Genomic DNA, 16,872 nt, shown 5'->3' with positions numbered 1-16,872 from the left:
GAGAGTCCTGGCTGAAGTTGGCATTGACAGAACCGGACTCTTGAGGAAAGTCCTTACTGAAGGTGGCATTCACAGAACCGGACCCCTCAGGAGAGTCCTGGCTGAAGGTGGTGTTGACAGAACCAGACCCCTTCAGGAGATTCCTGGCTGAAGGTGGTGTTGACAGAACCGGACCCCTTCAGGAGAGTCCTGGCCGAAGTTGGCATTGACAGAACCAGACCCCTCAGCATCATCCAGGCTGAAAGTGCCCTGCAGGTGGACAGAGTTAGAACTGGATACACCGACCTGATTGTGTGCAGAGAGAGGGAGATATATATACTTTTTTTTTTTACTAATAACAATAACCCTGCAAATGGGTTAGCATCAACACATACTATAGCACAATAACAGTATGTTAGATTAAGAAACACAAAAAGGTATATAAACCTTTTTCTCCGAATACCCTCCCAACATCACTCAAGGAAAACGCCACTCTATCCATGCAAGTTTCAAACCAACCAGGTCTTTTAAATAGATCATTTGTACCACCTGGATGAATTTTTAACTCATTGTTGCAGCAAATCTACATTATTGTAAAATGTATTGTGGCCCTGGACCAGTCTGTCCTGGAAGTGCAACTGATTCTTCATGAACATTTTGTTTTTATAGAATTCTCATAGTTTGAAATACATAGAAACAGTAAATGACTACAACACTACAGTGAATTTATCAGTGTATAAGGATAAAATTGTCTTGAATTTTTTTTCATCTTCATATAAAGTTTCAAAGCAGTAAGGTTTATGTGAGTACAGGAAACATGAACAAATGTTTGTATTGTCAAGAAAAAAAAATACAGAATCCAGTTATTTGCAAATATAATCATTTATTTGTGGAATGATTCACATCAGAAATGCAACATAAACATTTCATTTCTCAGAAACACCACAAACTATGAAATACATGGAAACAAAATAAGAAACAGGACTGAGCTTTTAAATTGCCTGATAAATGCATTATAAGCAGTTTAATAGCAACAACAAAGAAAAGCACATACAGTAAAATCAATCGGCAAATGTTAACCAGTTAATTTTACTGGTTATATTTGGTTACAGCCGCCCAGCCTGTGTGGAAGCGGATCCAGTCGAAATAATGTGCCACTTTTGTGTAGACCCCAGGATAATTGGGTTCGCCACATTTATCACCCCAGCTCACTATTCCCCACACGTACGACACGCCAGAAGCATCTTTACACACCAGCGGCCCTCCAGAGTCGCCCTGACAGGAGTCCACCTTCCCCTCCAGGTCACCTGACACAGAGCACAACCAATGAGAGACCAGGAACCGATGAACCAACTATGCACATGGCACTGTTCCATTAAATAAACAAAGGCTTAAACATTAATTACAGAAGTACAGGCCTACAGTAAAATTTCATATAATAGCTTTACGAATGCTTTGCTACTTATCTGCTGATTTACAGTTGGTTTTGAAACATTTTCACTCAGAAATTGCTGGTAAATTTGCAAAGAAATGACAAGTAACACATTGAATTAAATGTGACAAGAAGTTTATGGGCTCTGAAAATGATCTCTGAGTTTCCCAATCATAAATACGATTTGAGAAGCCGTTCATGTCTAATTTCCTGATGAGGAAACTTGAATTTACGATGATTCTGATATCATGTGCAGGCAATATTATATTCTGCGTATGATCACAAATTTTAGTGTTGAGTCAAACAAACACACACACACACGCACACACACACTCACTCACTCACACATACACACTCGCGCACACACGCACACAGACACTCGCACACACACTCGCACACACACACACAAACATACTCGCTCACACACACACACGCACACACACACACACACTCGTGCACACACACACACAAATATACACACACACACACACACATACCTGCACACTCCATTCCAGGGAGGAAACGGTCCTTGTAATATTTCTCGCAGTCAGCAATAATCGTCACATTTGCCCATTTTAGAATCGCTGCTGACATTCCCGCTTTAAACAAACAGACATAGAGACAATAAAACCAGAACTGTAACCCCACCCCACTGGATTAAAACAACTCTCAGATTAAAATAATCTAAAACCCTGTTCACACCAATAACGATACTATTAAATAATATAATATTAAATGGATAGTTCACCAAAAAAATTAAATTAGCCCATGATGTACTCACCCTCATGCTAGGTGTATGATGTGTATTAGAAAAGACAGGACATTTTTTAATATAACTCTGATTGTGTTCGTCTGAAAGAACTATGCCATTTCACTAGGATGACTTGAGGGAGAGTAAATCATGTGGTAATTTTTCATTTTTGGGTGAACTATCCCTTTAAAATTAAAACAGAATGAATGGATTAAAACTAAATTCGTAAAATGATCTTATGATGGGGTTCCGCATGACAGTGTGTAGCCGAACCTCTGTCGCGGCCCCAACCGGAGATGGTGCAGGTGTCGCTGGGCTGGAACTGTTGTGTGGACCAGGGCACACACACGGCTCGCACCGCCGGGTTATCATGCATACACTTGTCCGATAGATTCAGCGGCTCAAGCTGCACCAGAGCGATGTCGTTGGCGTAGGTTTGTGCGTTATATTCATGATGGATGATGATGTTCTTCACTGGGATGCTGTCTGTCGTCGACTGCTTACGAAGCTTCTTCCAGAGAGAGAACTTGATTCGGTAGGACTTTGGTTTGGGCCTAAACACACGACACGCAAATGCACAATTGTTTCTCAGTCGCTGTTCTGTACAGGTTGATCAAAACGTGTGCCGATTGGTAGTGATGGCCATTTTAAAACACTGCTTTGTGAAGCTTCGAAACCTTTACGAATCTTTTGTTCCGAATCAATGGTTTGGAGAGTGTATCAAATATTAATGGTTCACCGCTGGGGGCTTTGGGATTCATTTAGGACCAATGAACAAGTGTCTGTAGGTTTTACCTGATCTCTGATCAGTTTTATACATTTGTAGACATTTTAATTAGACATTAGTATAACTAAAATGAATAATGGTAGTTATAGTCTCTTATTGGCCTGTTTAGCTGAGCCATTCATAAAACAAACCCTGACAATTGATAAGAGAACATAGACACTCAATAATCTAATTAGATGATTAGATAATTGCATTTGAAAGATTTTACTTTCAATAAAAAATTTGCAATAGATTTGTAAAAGGTGTTTTTATGCATGTTTGGCCCGAGTTTTGTTGCATTTGCACTGTTCTGACCACTAGGGGTCACCGTGGAGATGAGTGTCAGATTGTTTCGAAGCCTCGATTCACTACGGCACATTTGCTTCAACTGTTTCAGAGTTCCACGAAGCCTCGATCTGCCCACCACTACCGATTGGTTGTACCTGACGCAGTGGGCGGCGGTCAAAACCCAGCAGCCGCCCAGATACGCCCCTCCACAGTGGATCGAGCCTTCGTCCTGAATGGCCACCTGCCACTGTATCTGAGTCTGCAGGGGCAAAGGTCACACACAGAGATCAAACCAAAACAAAGAGGCATTTTTTATGCTAAGTGAAATTTTGACAGTTTACTGATTAAGCTACATTGTCGATATTGTACAAGCAAACGGGCTAACTATATTAGCATCCACACCAGCAGATGATAACTATAACGATAACTATATTAGCATCTCCACCAGTGGACGATAACTATAATGATAACTATAACAATAACTGTATTAGCATTCATAGTGGCGGACGATAACTATTACTATAACGATAACTATATTAGTGTCCACACCAGCGGACGATAACTATACGATTAACTCTATTAGCATTCACACCAGCCGACGATAATTATAACGATAACTATATTAACGTCCCACCTCATGGGTATATAAGGAAGTACGCTGGCAACATGCAGATATGTTTCTCTGCTGAGGAACCGAGACTGAACTCCGGCGTTCCCCCTTCCCTCTTAATGGAGGCCAATGCAACCAGGAGCACTGTCTTCATTGACAGGAGCTTAAGCTCCACTGATTGCAGAGGCTCAAAGGGAGAACTCTGCAGGGCAGTTAGCACCACTGAGTCTCCTCGATCCTCTCAGGTACCTGATGATCAGGTCGTGCTTTCCCAGAGACTTACCTTCAACTGCATGGTGATGTGCGGCAATAGCGGCAACATACACTTTAGGGTGGAGAGAGACAGCCTTCGCTCCAACCCTTCTTGCAGGAAGGAAAGCACGACACTGATCGGCATTTTGAGGGGTCTTCTCACGGGAAGAACACCAGTTGATGAAGAGGTTCCACTTCAACGCATAGGCATGTCTTGTGGACGATGCTCTAGCGGAAGCCACCACCATAGGTGGTAGGGTACTCAAACCTGCCTCGTTCCGTCCAGGAGCCACATGTGGAGGTTCCAAAGATCGGGGCGAGGGTGCCACAGGGTGCCCAGTCCCTGAGAAAGGAGGTCCTTCCTCAGAGGAATTGGCCAGGGAGGTGCTGTTGCGTGGAGTACAAGTTCTGAGAACCAGGTCCGGTTGTGCCAGTAAGGGGGAACCAAAATTACCTGCTCCCGTCCTCCCTGATCTTGCACAGGGTCTGTGCAAGAAGGCTCACTGGGCGAAACGCATACTTGCAGAGGCCCCGCGGCCAGCTGTGCGCCAGTGCATCCGTGCCGAGCGTGCCCTCGGTCAGGGAATAAAACAGTTCACAATGGGACGAGTCGTGGGAGGCAAACAGGTCTACCTGTGCGTCCCCAAACTGATCCCAGATCAGCTGAACCATCTGGGGCTGGAGTCTCCATTCTCCGGGGAGAGGCCGAAGCCATGACAGCTCGTTGGCTGGACGGTTCAGGTCTCCCGGGATATAAATGGCTCGAAGTGACCTCAGATGCTTCTGACTCCATAGGAGGAGGTGGCGGGCGAGTTGCGACATACGGCGGGAGCGTAGACCACCTTGTCGGTTGATGTACGCTACTGTCGCGGTATTGTCTGATTGGACTAGTACGTGCTGACCCCTGAGCAGCGCACGGAAGCGGTGCAGGGTGAGACGTACAGCTAGGGCTGTAGTCAAGACCACCTTTGTCGAGTCCAAGACAAGTCCAAGACCAGGACTAGTCGAGTCCAAGTCAAGACCAAGTCCAAAGAGGTTCGAGTCCAAGACAAGACTGAGTCCAAAAAGGTTTGAGTCCTAGTCAAGACCGAGTCCAGGACAGGAAAAAAAAGTCTTATGCATGACATTATCAAGACAATCATTTTGGGCTATTATTTGTTGATCTAAAAGCAAAAACAATGTCAAAGAGCCGACTCTACTTTTAAAAATATAGCCTATAGAAATTAAATCATTATGTAATAATGAAATAATGAATGATTTTAATTTTATTTAAAATAAATGACTAATTCAAAGAACAAAAAATAAATAATTATATAGGCCTAAAGGCGCACACACATTCGTTTCGACTGTCTGATCAGCCTCACATTCTGTTCCTGTCAATCATACATGCGATGTCAACCAATTAAACTGCATGAGGGAGGGCCGAGCCAACTCACACACACACACACACACACAATAGATGCGGATAAACCGCAGATCGGGCGGATGACGTGACGAAAAATAATATTTTAATTAAATGAAAAAATTTTGCCACTAAGCAAACCTGCAAGCTATGAGCGAGTTTATTTAAACATTTATTTTTTAAAGAGCCATTTGTGAGTCAAAAGAGCTGGCTCTTTTCAGTGAGCTGAGTCGAACGAGCCGGCTCACGAAAAAGAGCCGAAATGCCCATCGCTAGTTATTAGGTGGCCAGTGTTTCACTTTCCCTCCAATATTATTTTGTTTTAATATTGCAGCGACATATGTGTGCTTACTGGGAACATAATAAAGACACCTGGACTCGGTCGAGACCAAAAGCCTTATTTGGCAAGACCATTGGCCAAGACCGAGACAAGTCAGAGTCCGAATACCAGCGAGTCCGAGACAAGTCCGAGACCGGACTCAAGTATTACAGCCCTACGTACAGCCAGCAACTCGAGGCAATTGACACGCCAAAGGCGCTGGGGTCCTGTCCAGGAGCCCGCGGCAGCATGTCCATTGCACATGGCGCCCCAGCCCGTGGTGGAGTCATTTGTTGAGACAACAACATGCCTGGAAACTCGTTCAAGGGGCACTCCGGCCCATAGAAAACTGAAGTTCGTCCACGGGGTGAAGGTCTGACGGCAGGTCGGAGTAACAGGTACTCAGAGCGTGCCGTGTTGCCATGCCCACCTCGGGACTCGATCGCGAAGCCAGTGAAGCGGTCTCATATGAAGCAATCCGAGCGGCGTTGCTGCGGATGCCATATGCCCCAGGAGCCTCTGAAATAATTTCAGTGGAACCGTACTCTTGCCCTCGAATTGTCTCAGGCAAGTCAGCAGTGACTGCGCGCGCGCGCTCGCTCGTAAGCTGCGCGCAAATGGCGACCGAGTCGATTTCCATACGGAGAAAAGAGATCCTCTGCACAGGGCAAAGTTTACTCTTTTCCCAGTTGACCCGAAGGCCCAGACGTGCTAGGTTCTGGAGCATTAGGTCCCTGTGTTCGTAAACCTGGTCTCAAGAGTGAGCTAGGATCAGCCAGTCGTCGAGATAGTTCAGGATGCGAACCCCATGTTCCCGTAGAGGAACAAGGGCTGCCTCGACGATGCTCGTGAAGACGCGAGGAGACAGGGCTAGCCCGAATGGGAGAATTGCGTACTGGTATGCCCGCCCCTTGAAAGCAAAACGCAGGAACGGTCTGTGTCGAGGTAGAATGGAGACATGAAAGTAGGCGTCCTTCAGGTTGATCGCTGCAAACCAATCCTGTGGCCGCACACATTTGAAAATGCGTTTGGCAGAGAGCATCTTGAACGGCAGCCTGTGAAGGGAGCGGCTCAAGACGCGCAGGACCAGGATTGGCTGTAACCCACTGGTTTTCTTGGGAACAATGAAGTAGGGGCTGTAGAACCCGGACTTCATTTCGGCTGGAGGGACAGTCTAGATCGCACCCTTTGCCAGTAGCATGACAACCTCCGCTCTCATGATAGGGGCATTGCCACCGACCATAGTGAAGCGGACTCCCCTGAAGCGGGGAGGAGACCGTGCGAACTGAATCACATAGCCGAGCCTGATGGTTCGGGCGGCCCAGCGGAACAGGTTGGGAGCTCTAGCCAGGCTCCCAAGAACTGTGCCAGCAGGGTCATGCGAACCACAGACGTACCCTCGGTGGTGCAGCGAAGTGGAATGACCGGCCCGATGTGGGGGCACGGTCATTAGCCGCGTCCTCCCAGAGGAGGCCAGGGAAGGACCAGGACCGGCGTGCTCTGGCAGGAGTCTGCCGACAGAGGGGGACGAGAGTGGCGAGGCTCGTGAGTGGCGCGCACTGTCATTCACAGCCTCTTGGGGCTCGAAGGAAGGGGCATCAGTTCTTGAAACAAGAGATTCTCTCCCGGCCCTCCACCGGGGGAAGGTGCCACCCTACTGCATCCTCCTCCTGCCCGGGGCCGGTGAAGGCTCGAGGGGAGGAGCCGCAGGGAGGCGGCCTCAGCGGGAAGCAGACTAAGGAGACCGTACGGACGGATGACCGTTGGTGCAGAAGGCCTCAGTCCGCTTCAGGGGAGGGTCGAAGACTGTTGGGCGCAGTCCTCAACCACACTGCCGAGCAAGCCGAAATTAATTCTCAGACCCCCTCACATCAACCTGGCTGAGACCATTCCTGGACCACACTTGTGGACATCACCTGGCCCAAGGATCACGCAGGTACCGTTGTCACCCGTAGAGCACGGTCAGTAGTGTGCGTGGCAGATTGACCAGCCCGGACATGGGAGGCATAGCGTCCCTGCGTGGGGGCGTGGTCGAGTTTCCACATTCTGTCAGTGTTGGCCAGGGAAGGACCAGCGTTCCACGGTGGCCTGGTCTGACAGAACTCCCGGGTCAGCACTGCCTCGAAGGCGAAGGCGACACACAGTACTGCATGACTGTGCCACAATAGTGACAGAGAACATACAGCCCATGATCGCCACGCGATCGAGTGCAGCAAAGGCGGAGATGATCCCCATGATCGCCATGCGATCTCGCTGGAACGCGCCGTCACACCAACACACTGAAGAGCTGCTCGTCTCGTAGAGTGAAGATGATTCAGAATGGCTTGTAGGAGTGAAGAGAACTCTTGGAGTTCGCGGGGCGGAGTTACGCTATGCAAATTCCGCAGACCCATGGCATTTTCTTGCCATTGGCTCGTTTTGTATACTCGAAGGTGAGAGGCTTTCTAAGTGAAACCCCATTCGTCGTCACTGACGTAACTCGTAGTGACCACGAAAGGGAACTATATTAGTGTCCACGCCAGCGTACGATAACTATGCGATTAAATGCACACGAGTACAATTGTTAAAGATGTCCGTCTTGCGTGTGTTTATATTGAAAAACAATGGAAAAGCAGAGCAAAGGAACGGAAAATGGCTCATTTGAACATATTTTTGTGTTTTTATTTTTGTTATTAAAAAAATAAGACCAAATTACAAACAATAGGACAAATACAATAAAACAAAACTACAAACGAAAAAAAAACAGTATTAAGTTATTAGGTCCATCTAGCATAAAAGCATGAAATACTACAGTAAATTAATAATAAAATGTTTTAACTGTATGAATTAAATACTGATAATACATTGATTCTTATTAAAGCTACTAAAGTAATTCAGCCAAGAGCCTAGCTTTTTATGCGAATAACCCCCAAGGCATTTTAACATCATTTTGTGAATATTTGACCTTTAAAAAGAATTCCGATTCATGAGCACTTCAAAATGTCCAAATGTTTTAAAAACGTTAGTCTTGGTTATGCGAACGTTAAGGGAACATTCCATTTTGTAAACATTATGGGATTACCTTTAAAAGTTTTCTGAAACCTGCTAAAACCCGCGAAAACATTCCATGAACGATGTATAAATAATGTTTTTGTGAACATTATAAAAGACCAGATAACTTTGAACGAACGTTACTGGAAGAACGAAGTTCTGAGAACATTAGCTGGGTCAATCTGTGTTTTGTTTTTTTTTCAAAACAGATTGTTTGTATCTTTATTTATGGATAGTTACGTGTTTGCATATTATATAAAAGAAACACTATATAAAAGTATGATCAGAAGCTTGTATGTTTTATCAACTGAATTAAAGGTTTTGGTCTTTGGCAATCTGAATTCTTGCACATCTTTTTAAAGAAAGAGATTGGCCAGAAAGTGGAAAACACAATATATATCATCATACTGCCCAGCCCTAGTGTTTCTGTGTGTTTCACGACTGACCGGTAAGGCCTCTTCTCCTCCAACTAAGCGTTTTCTGCGTTGACGTGGAGTCACGTCCTCCTCTTCTTTGTACGCATACTCCATATTGGGAACGCCACACTGCAGATTGCTCTCGGTAGACGAACGGATTGTTCTGATCTCTGGAACAACATGTGTTGATTCAGCTGAAGGAAGCCTGTGGAGATACTCCAGATACATCTACATTTGCCCAGCTAACAAAATACATTCTAAAGAATGTTTTGCTAACGTTCCCATTAAGTTGCAAAACATTATTTCTGAATGTTCCCTGAATGTTCAAAACGTTTTTCTTGGTTATGTGAACGTTCATGAAACATTCCATTCTTCAAACATTATGGGAACGTTATTTTTGAATGTTCTGAAACTTCTGAAACAAGTAGTAACATTTAAAAACCATTAGACGAACATCCAACTAAAACATTCCAGAAAAAACATATCTTGAATGATGTATAAATAATGTTTTGTAACGTTTTGAGAACATTATTAAAGACCACATGGCTTTGCATGAATGTTCTATTACCGTAACTGGAAGAACGTTTGTTCATAACATTGAGAGAACCTTGACAGAACGTTCCCTGTCTGCCCATATCCGGCCCACATCTGGTACGCATTGAATCCACATGTACCGGATGTGGCCCGGATCTGGGCCGAACCTATGTTGCTGTCTGATCTTCTGGAGGTTTTTGTTTGCTGAAGTGTCAGACATTGGATGTTTAGCGTCATAAGAGTTTGTTCTCACCCGACATTGGATCGGAAAAAAACAAATCTTGCGGATTATTCTTCATCTGTTTGGTGTTTTCTGAAACGCAAAGAAGAGAACAGGCAGTTATTCAGTAACAAAAACACTTCTAAAAGTCTGCAAGTATGACCGACTGAACCTTCTTACAATTCCTTATGTATTTCTTTTGTTTCATTTTTACATTGGTTGGGATTCCCATGGAAGCTCGTTTCGGCCATGGAATGATAAAAAAGGTGAGATATAAACTCGCAATTGGAAGAAGAAAGTCTGAATTGTGAGATAAAGTTCGTAATTATCTTTTTTATTTCCTGCACCACAGAACCACATTGAAACAAATGTTGGCAACAAAGGACCGCGCAAAGAGAAATTAGTTAGTAAGCATTTTGAAAAATATATCTCAATCACAGACACATTCAGATGGGTTTTGATTTCTCACAGGATGGTAGGGCTGAAAAACAGTAAGTAATTAGTTCCATATTTGCTTATATATCAAACTGCGTGAAGAAAACACAGGTGTGGTTTGAATGTTTTGAAATGTTGCCATTGAATTCACGAAGTGTGAGCTCTCTCCTCAGGCGATCCAGTCCTGTCTGAGCAGGACTGTTGAAAGAGACGCTTGTTCTGGAACTGAATCCTGAAGTAAGAAGATCTTAAATGAGTTCACTGACCTTCCAGTTCATCTTCTCCTCCCAGACAGTCCCTGACTCCGTCTCCAACAGCTTGAAGGGGAATACAGACGTCCGACTTACAGTGGAACGCTTTTTCACATCCTTCACAACACAAACAGGAATATCAGGATAGTCTTGCGTTTTTAATTCTGTAAGATGTTCTTACATTTTTATTATTAATAACACAATTACAAATGTAATGCATTTCATTAAAAAAATAAATAGTGCTTTATTCAGAAACAGATGGGATTGTGGGAAACAGGAAGAGGAATGATGATGTCACGGACAGAGACAGGAAGTAGAGACTCACTCTGGCAGCACATCTCGTCACTGTTGTCTCCACAGTCGTCAATGCCATTGCAGAGTCTTCCTTTCACTATACACTTCCCGTTCACACAGAGGAACTTCTTCTTGCATTCGTCTACACAGGGAATAAACATCAGTGTGTGTGTGTGTGTGTGTGTGTGTGTGTGTGTGTGTGTGTGTGTGTAAGAATACAACATGATTTTACATTAAACGTCACTTTTCTATTGGGGTCGATCATGGCGTAATCAATAAAATTTCTTTTCAATAAAAAAACTCTAGTTAAGATGCAAAATAAGTAAATTTTATGTCCGATAATAGTTAGATAACAATGGAAGCTTGTTTCCTGCACGGAATAAAATTATTTAAATAGGTAATTGCGACTTTTTATCTTGCAATTCGTACATAGGCATCTATATATATATATATATATATATTTATATATAGACAGTCGGCCCCTGAAACGCCTGTTGTCTCTGCAGGCGCACAGACGTGATCCGATCAGGCTTCAGTTTTCAGAGAAACAGAGGTTCCCTCATATAATCAGCAAAAACTGAAGCAATGCCACTGAACCATATCCAAAGAGAAACTAACATTGTTCTCAGGACCAAAAACATGTGCCTCTAATTCTCCTTAAAATGATGGGACACCAAAGTGGATCTTATTTCATGCGATTTCAAGAAAATTAAATGAATTAAAGATTTGAATGAAGAAAGAGAGTTTGTTTGAAAAATTTGTGTGAAGTGCCAAATGCACTCGCTCATTAAAGGGATAGTTCGCCCAAAAATTACAATTCTCCAGGGGTTAATAAAGGCCTTCTGAAGCCAACCATATTTATACCTTTATAAACTATAATCACTGGCTTCTGGTAATAACTCTATGCAAGTCTAGTTCCGGTGGAAGATTGACCTCTGGCTTTGACCTCTTGGCTTTAGAAGGCCTTTATGAACCCCTGGAGCCATATGGATTACTGCTATGATGGATGGATGGACTTTTTATTTTAATTTTCGGTGAACTAACCCTTCAAAATAGGATTTTTTTTAAGCACCTTTGGGTTGATAACACTTTGCGACGGCCACCTCAGGGCTTTCTGTGATTGGCTGGGGATTATAGATGGTGCACTCAGCCAATGAGAGCTCAGATCCCGTGCAGCGAACCCTCATGCACTCCTTTGGCCAACTCTTGGCTTTGTTAAGAGACGAATAATCGGTTTTACTCGCCACCTCCGCCCCTCTGAGACACAGACAGAAGAAGAGAAGCAGTAACATGAAACGTGTTTAAAAAACACATCTGAAACATGTGGAGTGCAGAGGATTCTTGTGTGTGGTGATGTGTGTGTGTGGTGATGAGTGTGTGTTTACCTGGGCTCATTCAGAGGGTTTCGGCAAACGACATTAGCTGACGCCATATTCCAGTCCTTGCCACATACAAGCATTTTTCCCTTCACCGTTTTAATCATGACCACATTATGAGAGACAGATTTCTCCAGAAGGACCTCCACCCTCTCCTCCGCTGGACACAAACATGTGCAAACACACAGGTGAGGACTGTATAATCACACACCAAATCATCTGACACGTGCCTTGAGTTCCCGTCAGTTTGACGCGCAACACATTCTTTGAGTTGTCAGAAATACTGTTCTGTGTTTTTCTTGAAATCTTATGATTATATGTCATTTAGGGTCATGATTATATGTAATTTATATATATACATAAATGAATTAAATTAATAACTTTTTTACAGCAAAAATGAAACATCACTGAACTGACTTAAGCTGGACTGTGACGCTATTTTCTTCTGGAAACAAACTTTGTTTTCCTGTTATCTCTGTAAAGCTGCTTTGAAACACTCTGAGTTGTAAAAAGCGCTGTATAAATAAAGCTGACTTGACATGACATGTTAGTAAATTTCATATTTAAAGGCAGCTGCACATAACCAAAATTGAAACCCCAAAATTATGTATTTTGTTTGTTTACATTTATGCATTTGGCAGATAATTTTATTTGAAGAAAGAAACGGAGGATGCATTAAAGGCATACACTTTTATCAGTTTATGCATGTGAATTTAGCTGGGAATCAAACCCTTGATCTTGGTGTTGCGAGCCCCGCGCTCTGTTTTATATTTAAAATGACAAAAAAAAATCCGAATTTTAAAATATTCACATTTGATTGTCAACAAAATAGTTGTTAAATAGTTTTAAAAATCATATGTCCTTGTGTTAACTTTTTTAATATGTAACCAAGAACAAACATTTTTAGAACATTTAAAAAACTACATTTTGAGGATTCAAAGAACATTCAGAAATAACGTTTTCATAACATTATGATTTTTTAAAACTTTTTATGTGCTTTGGCCGTTCGTTTACACGACAACAGCGTTTTGGGTGCGTTTTGAAAACGCAAACTTTTGAAAACGGTCTCCGTATAAACAATGAAAACGTGAATCTCTGAAGACGATGATGTCCTCCACATGTATCTACAGTGTACAGTTCAATCTACAGTGTTTCATCGCCATCTACTTGCCTGGCAGCAGAATACTGCGTTTTCAGTCATTTTCGCGGTTTTGTGTCATCTATATGTGGAAAACTCAAAGGAAAAAGGCCTCCATTTTAAGCATCTCGTTGTCGTGTAAACGTACTCTTAGTTAATGAAGGATTGTGTCCTCACCTCTGCAGACTGAGCTGAAGTGAGAGAATGTGGGCTGGCTGGATCTGCAGGAGATGGCTTTGGCCTGACACATGGAGTAATACTGGGATCCGTCTAGCGTACACGCTGGCCTATCCTGACGTGGACACTTGTACGGCATCTTACAGACACACTGTCCCGAGATACATCGCCTCCATGGAGGACAGAACACTTTTGAGCAAGACAACCGCGTGTAATTCTGACGCAGACACTCAGCCGGTCCCAGGAAATCCTCAGTCGATTCTTTTTGGGTTTCGACTTTTCTGCCGGGTTTGGGTTTTGGTGTTTTGTCTTTTAAGGGTGATTCTGGCGTTTCCCCCAACTCTGTAACCGGTTTGTCTTTTAAGGGTGATTCTGGCGTTTCCCCCAACTCTGAAACCGGTTTGTCTTTTAAGGGTGATTCTGGCGTTTCCCCCAACTCTGAAACCGGTTTGTCTTTTAAGGGTGATTCTGGCGTTTCCCCCAACTCTGAAACCGATTTGTCTTTTAAGGGTGATTCTGGCGTTTCCCCCAACTCTGTAACCGGTTTGTCTTTTAAGGGTGATTCTGGCGTTTCCCCCAACTCAGAAACCGGTTTGTCTTTTAAGGGTGATTCTGGCGTTTCCCCCAACTCTGAAACCGGTTTGTCTTTTAAGGGTGATTCTGGCGTTTCCCCCAACTCAGAAACCGGTTTGTCGTCCGAGTCTGAATCTGCACTCTGATTTTGCTCTGTTTTTTTAAGTGAATCAGGAAAGTGTTGTTGGACTTGCTGTTGGATTTCTGGTTCTGGTTCTTCCTCCAGAGTCTAATAAGATAAAATAAACTTCTAACTAAAATAAAATGTCAAATGTACATCAATCCATTAACCATGGAAGCTTGTTTCCACCACTGAATAATTGTAACTTTTTACCTCGCAAATGTAATTTATGAACTCATAATACCAAACATCGTAGTTTTAACATCAGAATTATGAGATAAAGAGTGGCAATTACAAGCTTCCATAATTAACATGTTAATGTAGTTGAATAAATAACAATAGTAATGTGCCATCAATGTGAATGATGTTAAAACTGTAATAATACTGTAGGAAAATGAACATGACATGAGTAAAAACAGCGTGAGATTCATTTGTCTGCTAATAGTTTTATAAACTGGTAAATCACATTTGAAACAAACAGCAGGAGCAAAAAGCAGATGAAGTATGAAGATAAGAAACTGAGCAGAATTTCATCACAGCTGCAAAATTTCGCAATTGCTGATGGTGTCTCTGATCACAAAACTCTGATGCCGAATGTTTTATCACAAATGTGAATTGCACCATCACATACTGTAGTCAATCATTTTATCCCTTAAAACTCATCTTTGATCACCTAATGACACATTTAAATGTTTCTTCCTGAGAAAAACAATTCTTCATGCCTTAAAATATCTTGAATGTAACTCGACACCCTTGACTCATTTAGAACCATGAATATGCTAATTAGACCCGCCTCCACTCACTCACTCAGCTCACAGATTAAATTGCTCAACTTACTGTAGTAAACGCTGCACAATGGTGTCGCTCTTTACAACGTCGGACTCATAACAGTAATTAATATGATTAGCCTTTTGCTTGACTATGTTATCAAACAGCTAATAACTTGTTGCTGACATTACACAAAACATGTTCCCGTTCGCCATCTCAGTCTGCCTTCTAACCATCATCAGAAACGATATGAACAACTCAGAACGAAAGTGGAGAAAGGCATATAGTTCATCATAACATCGTTATACATCATACACCCGCTATATAGATAAATCTACCCCATTGTTCATATCTACAGAAAAATATACCGGGATAACCTGGCTTCTCTCGAGACTCCCCTGCTAGTTCCCCATTAATCATATGCTAAAGCCCGCCCACACCTTGATCTGATTGGTTACAAGGTAGTTTGTGGCGTCAGAAACACCAGCGATTTCAAAGCGTGTTTTTGAGACGGTCTTTGGTTCACTGCAGTTTTAAGGAGAAAATACTCAGCAATGGAGTCGACTTATGAATTTACACATGATTTGTCTTAAAGCAGATTAAAAACACCACATAGACACATAAACAACATTAAAAGCTGGATTTCACCACAGGGGGACTTTAAAAACAACATTAAATTATTTAAATCCTATATCTTTTGTTATCAATATAATATTTCTATTATATGAACACATTTGTATCATTACTATAATATGAGGAGTGTCCTTTCTGCGTCAGCAACACCAAATAAACTTTTGGAAAAATAATGACTGTTTTCGCACAGGTTTCCAAGACATTACCGAAGCAGACTTGATTGAACGGTCATGATTTTCTTTTATATGATGAAAGAAACAGAAACTCACGGCGGTCTGGAAGAGAAGACACATGCAGATGAAAGCAGCGAGGACCTTCATGACTCCTGCAGCTCTTGCTCTGTTCTGCTCTTTGTCCCGTCAGAATCAGTGACCGCGAGGGAGGAGAAACGCTTATTTACACTTCAGTGAGGTGCAGATCTCAGAGATTAGATGTTAGGGGTCAATGCCGTGACGTTTTCTGTGTACAAGTGCATTATTACCTTTGAAAATGAATTAAATATATTGATATTATATATAATAATTAAATCAGCTGTTTTCTATGTGAATATAGAGTAAAGTGTAATTTATTCCTGTGATCAAAGCTGAATTTTCAGCATCATTACTCCAGTCTTCAGTGTCACATGATCCTTCAGAAATCATTCTAATATGATGATTTGATGCTCAAGAAACATTTTCTGGGTTTGGTAACATTTTGGTATTTAAAGTATCTAGTCACTGTGAATATCTTGTGTCGAATGAGGAACATTCATCGATTACACAATGATGTTATTTGCACAGAAATGCAATATTTCTCAATATGAAGCACCGAAAGTAACAGAGGCATGCGTGTAATTTACAGTTAAATAAAATAAATAAGCGCTGAACTTATCGGAAACCCGAGGTTCAGCGGGACAGTAAATAAACATTCATTGAGTTTGTTTAATTATTAACGTGCATTTCAATCAGTCTCAAACAAAACTAATACCTCTGGACTGAGAGGATCTCAGAGCGCTGAAAGAATTGAAACCCTATTAAAACAGCTAAACTGTGTATTCAAAGAGTTTGATACATCAGATCGAATGATGGATTTACACTTTTAATGAATCTTACAAATGTTAAATTAATA

General features: G+C 42.4%; 1 protein-coding gene across 1 annotated transcript; it reads right to left on the bottom strand.

Moving 5' to 3' along the window:
* Positions 1-842: 842 nt before the first annotated feature.
* On the bottom strand, positions 843-16,194 carry LOC311073916 (complement factor I-like). The gene is made up of 12 exons (XM_084100034.1): positions 16,035-16,194; positions 13,671-14,472; positions 12,365-12,515; positions 12,052-12,236; positions 11,011-11,121; positions 10,701-10,802; positions 10,033-10,092; positions 9,276-9,415; positions 3,372-3,475; positions 2,436-2,716; positions 1,909-2,010; positions 843-1,286 (listed from the first exon to the last, which is right to left on the bottom strand). Exons 1-12 carry the CDS (start codon positions 16,083-16,085, stop codon positions 1,069-1,071), a joined length of 2,307 nt encoding a protein of 768 aa, XP_083956160.1. The 5' UTR covers positions 16,086-16,194; the 3' UTR covers positions 843-1,068.
* Positions 16,195-16,872: the final 678 nt, after the last annotated feature.

This window comes from Abramis brama (genome assembly GCF_963993115.1).
Source record: "Abramis brama genome assembly, chromosome: 22".
Classification (NCBI taxonomy): Eukaryota; Metazoa; Chordata; class Actinopteri; order Cypriniformes; family Leuciscidae; genus Abramis; species Abramis brama.
This window is presented reverse-complemented; position numbering and strand designations above follow the sequence as displayed.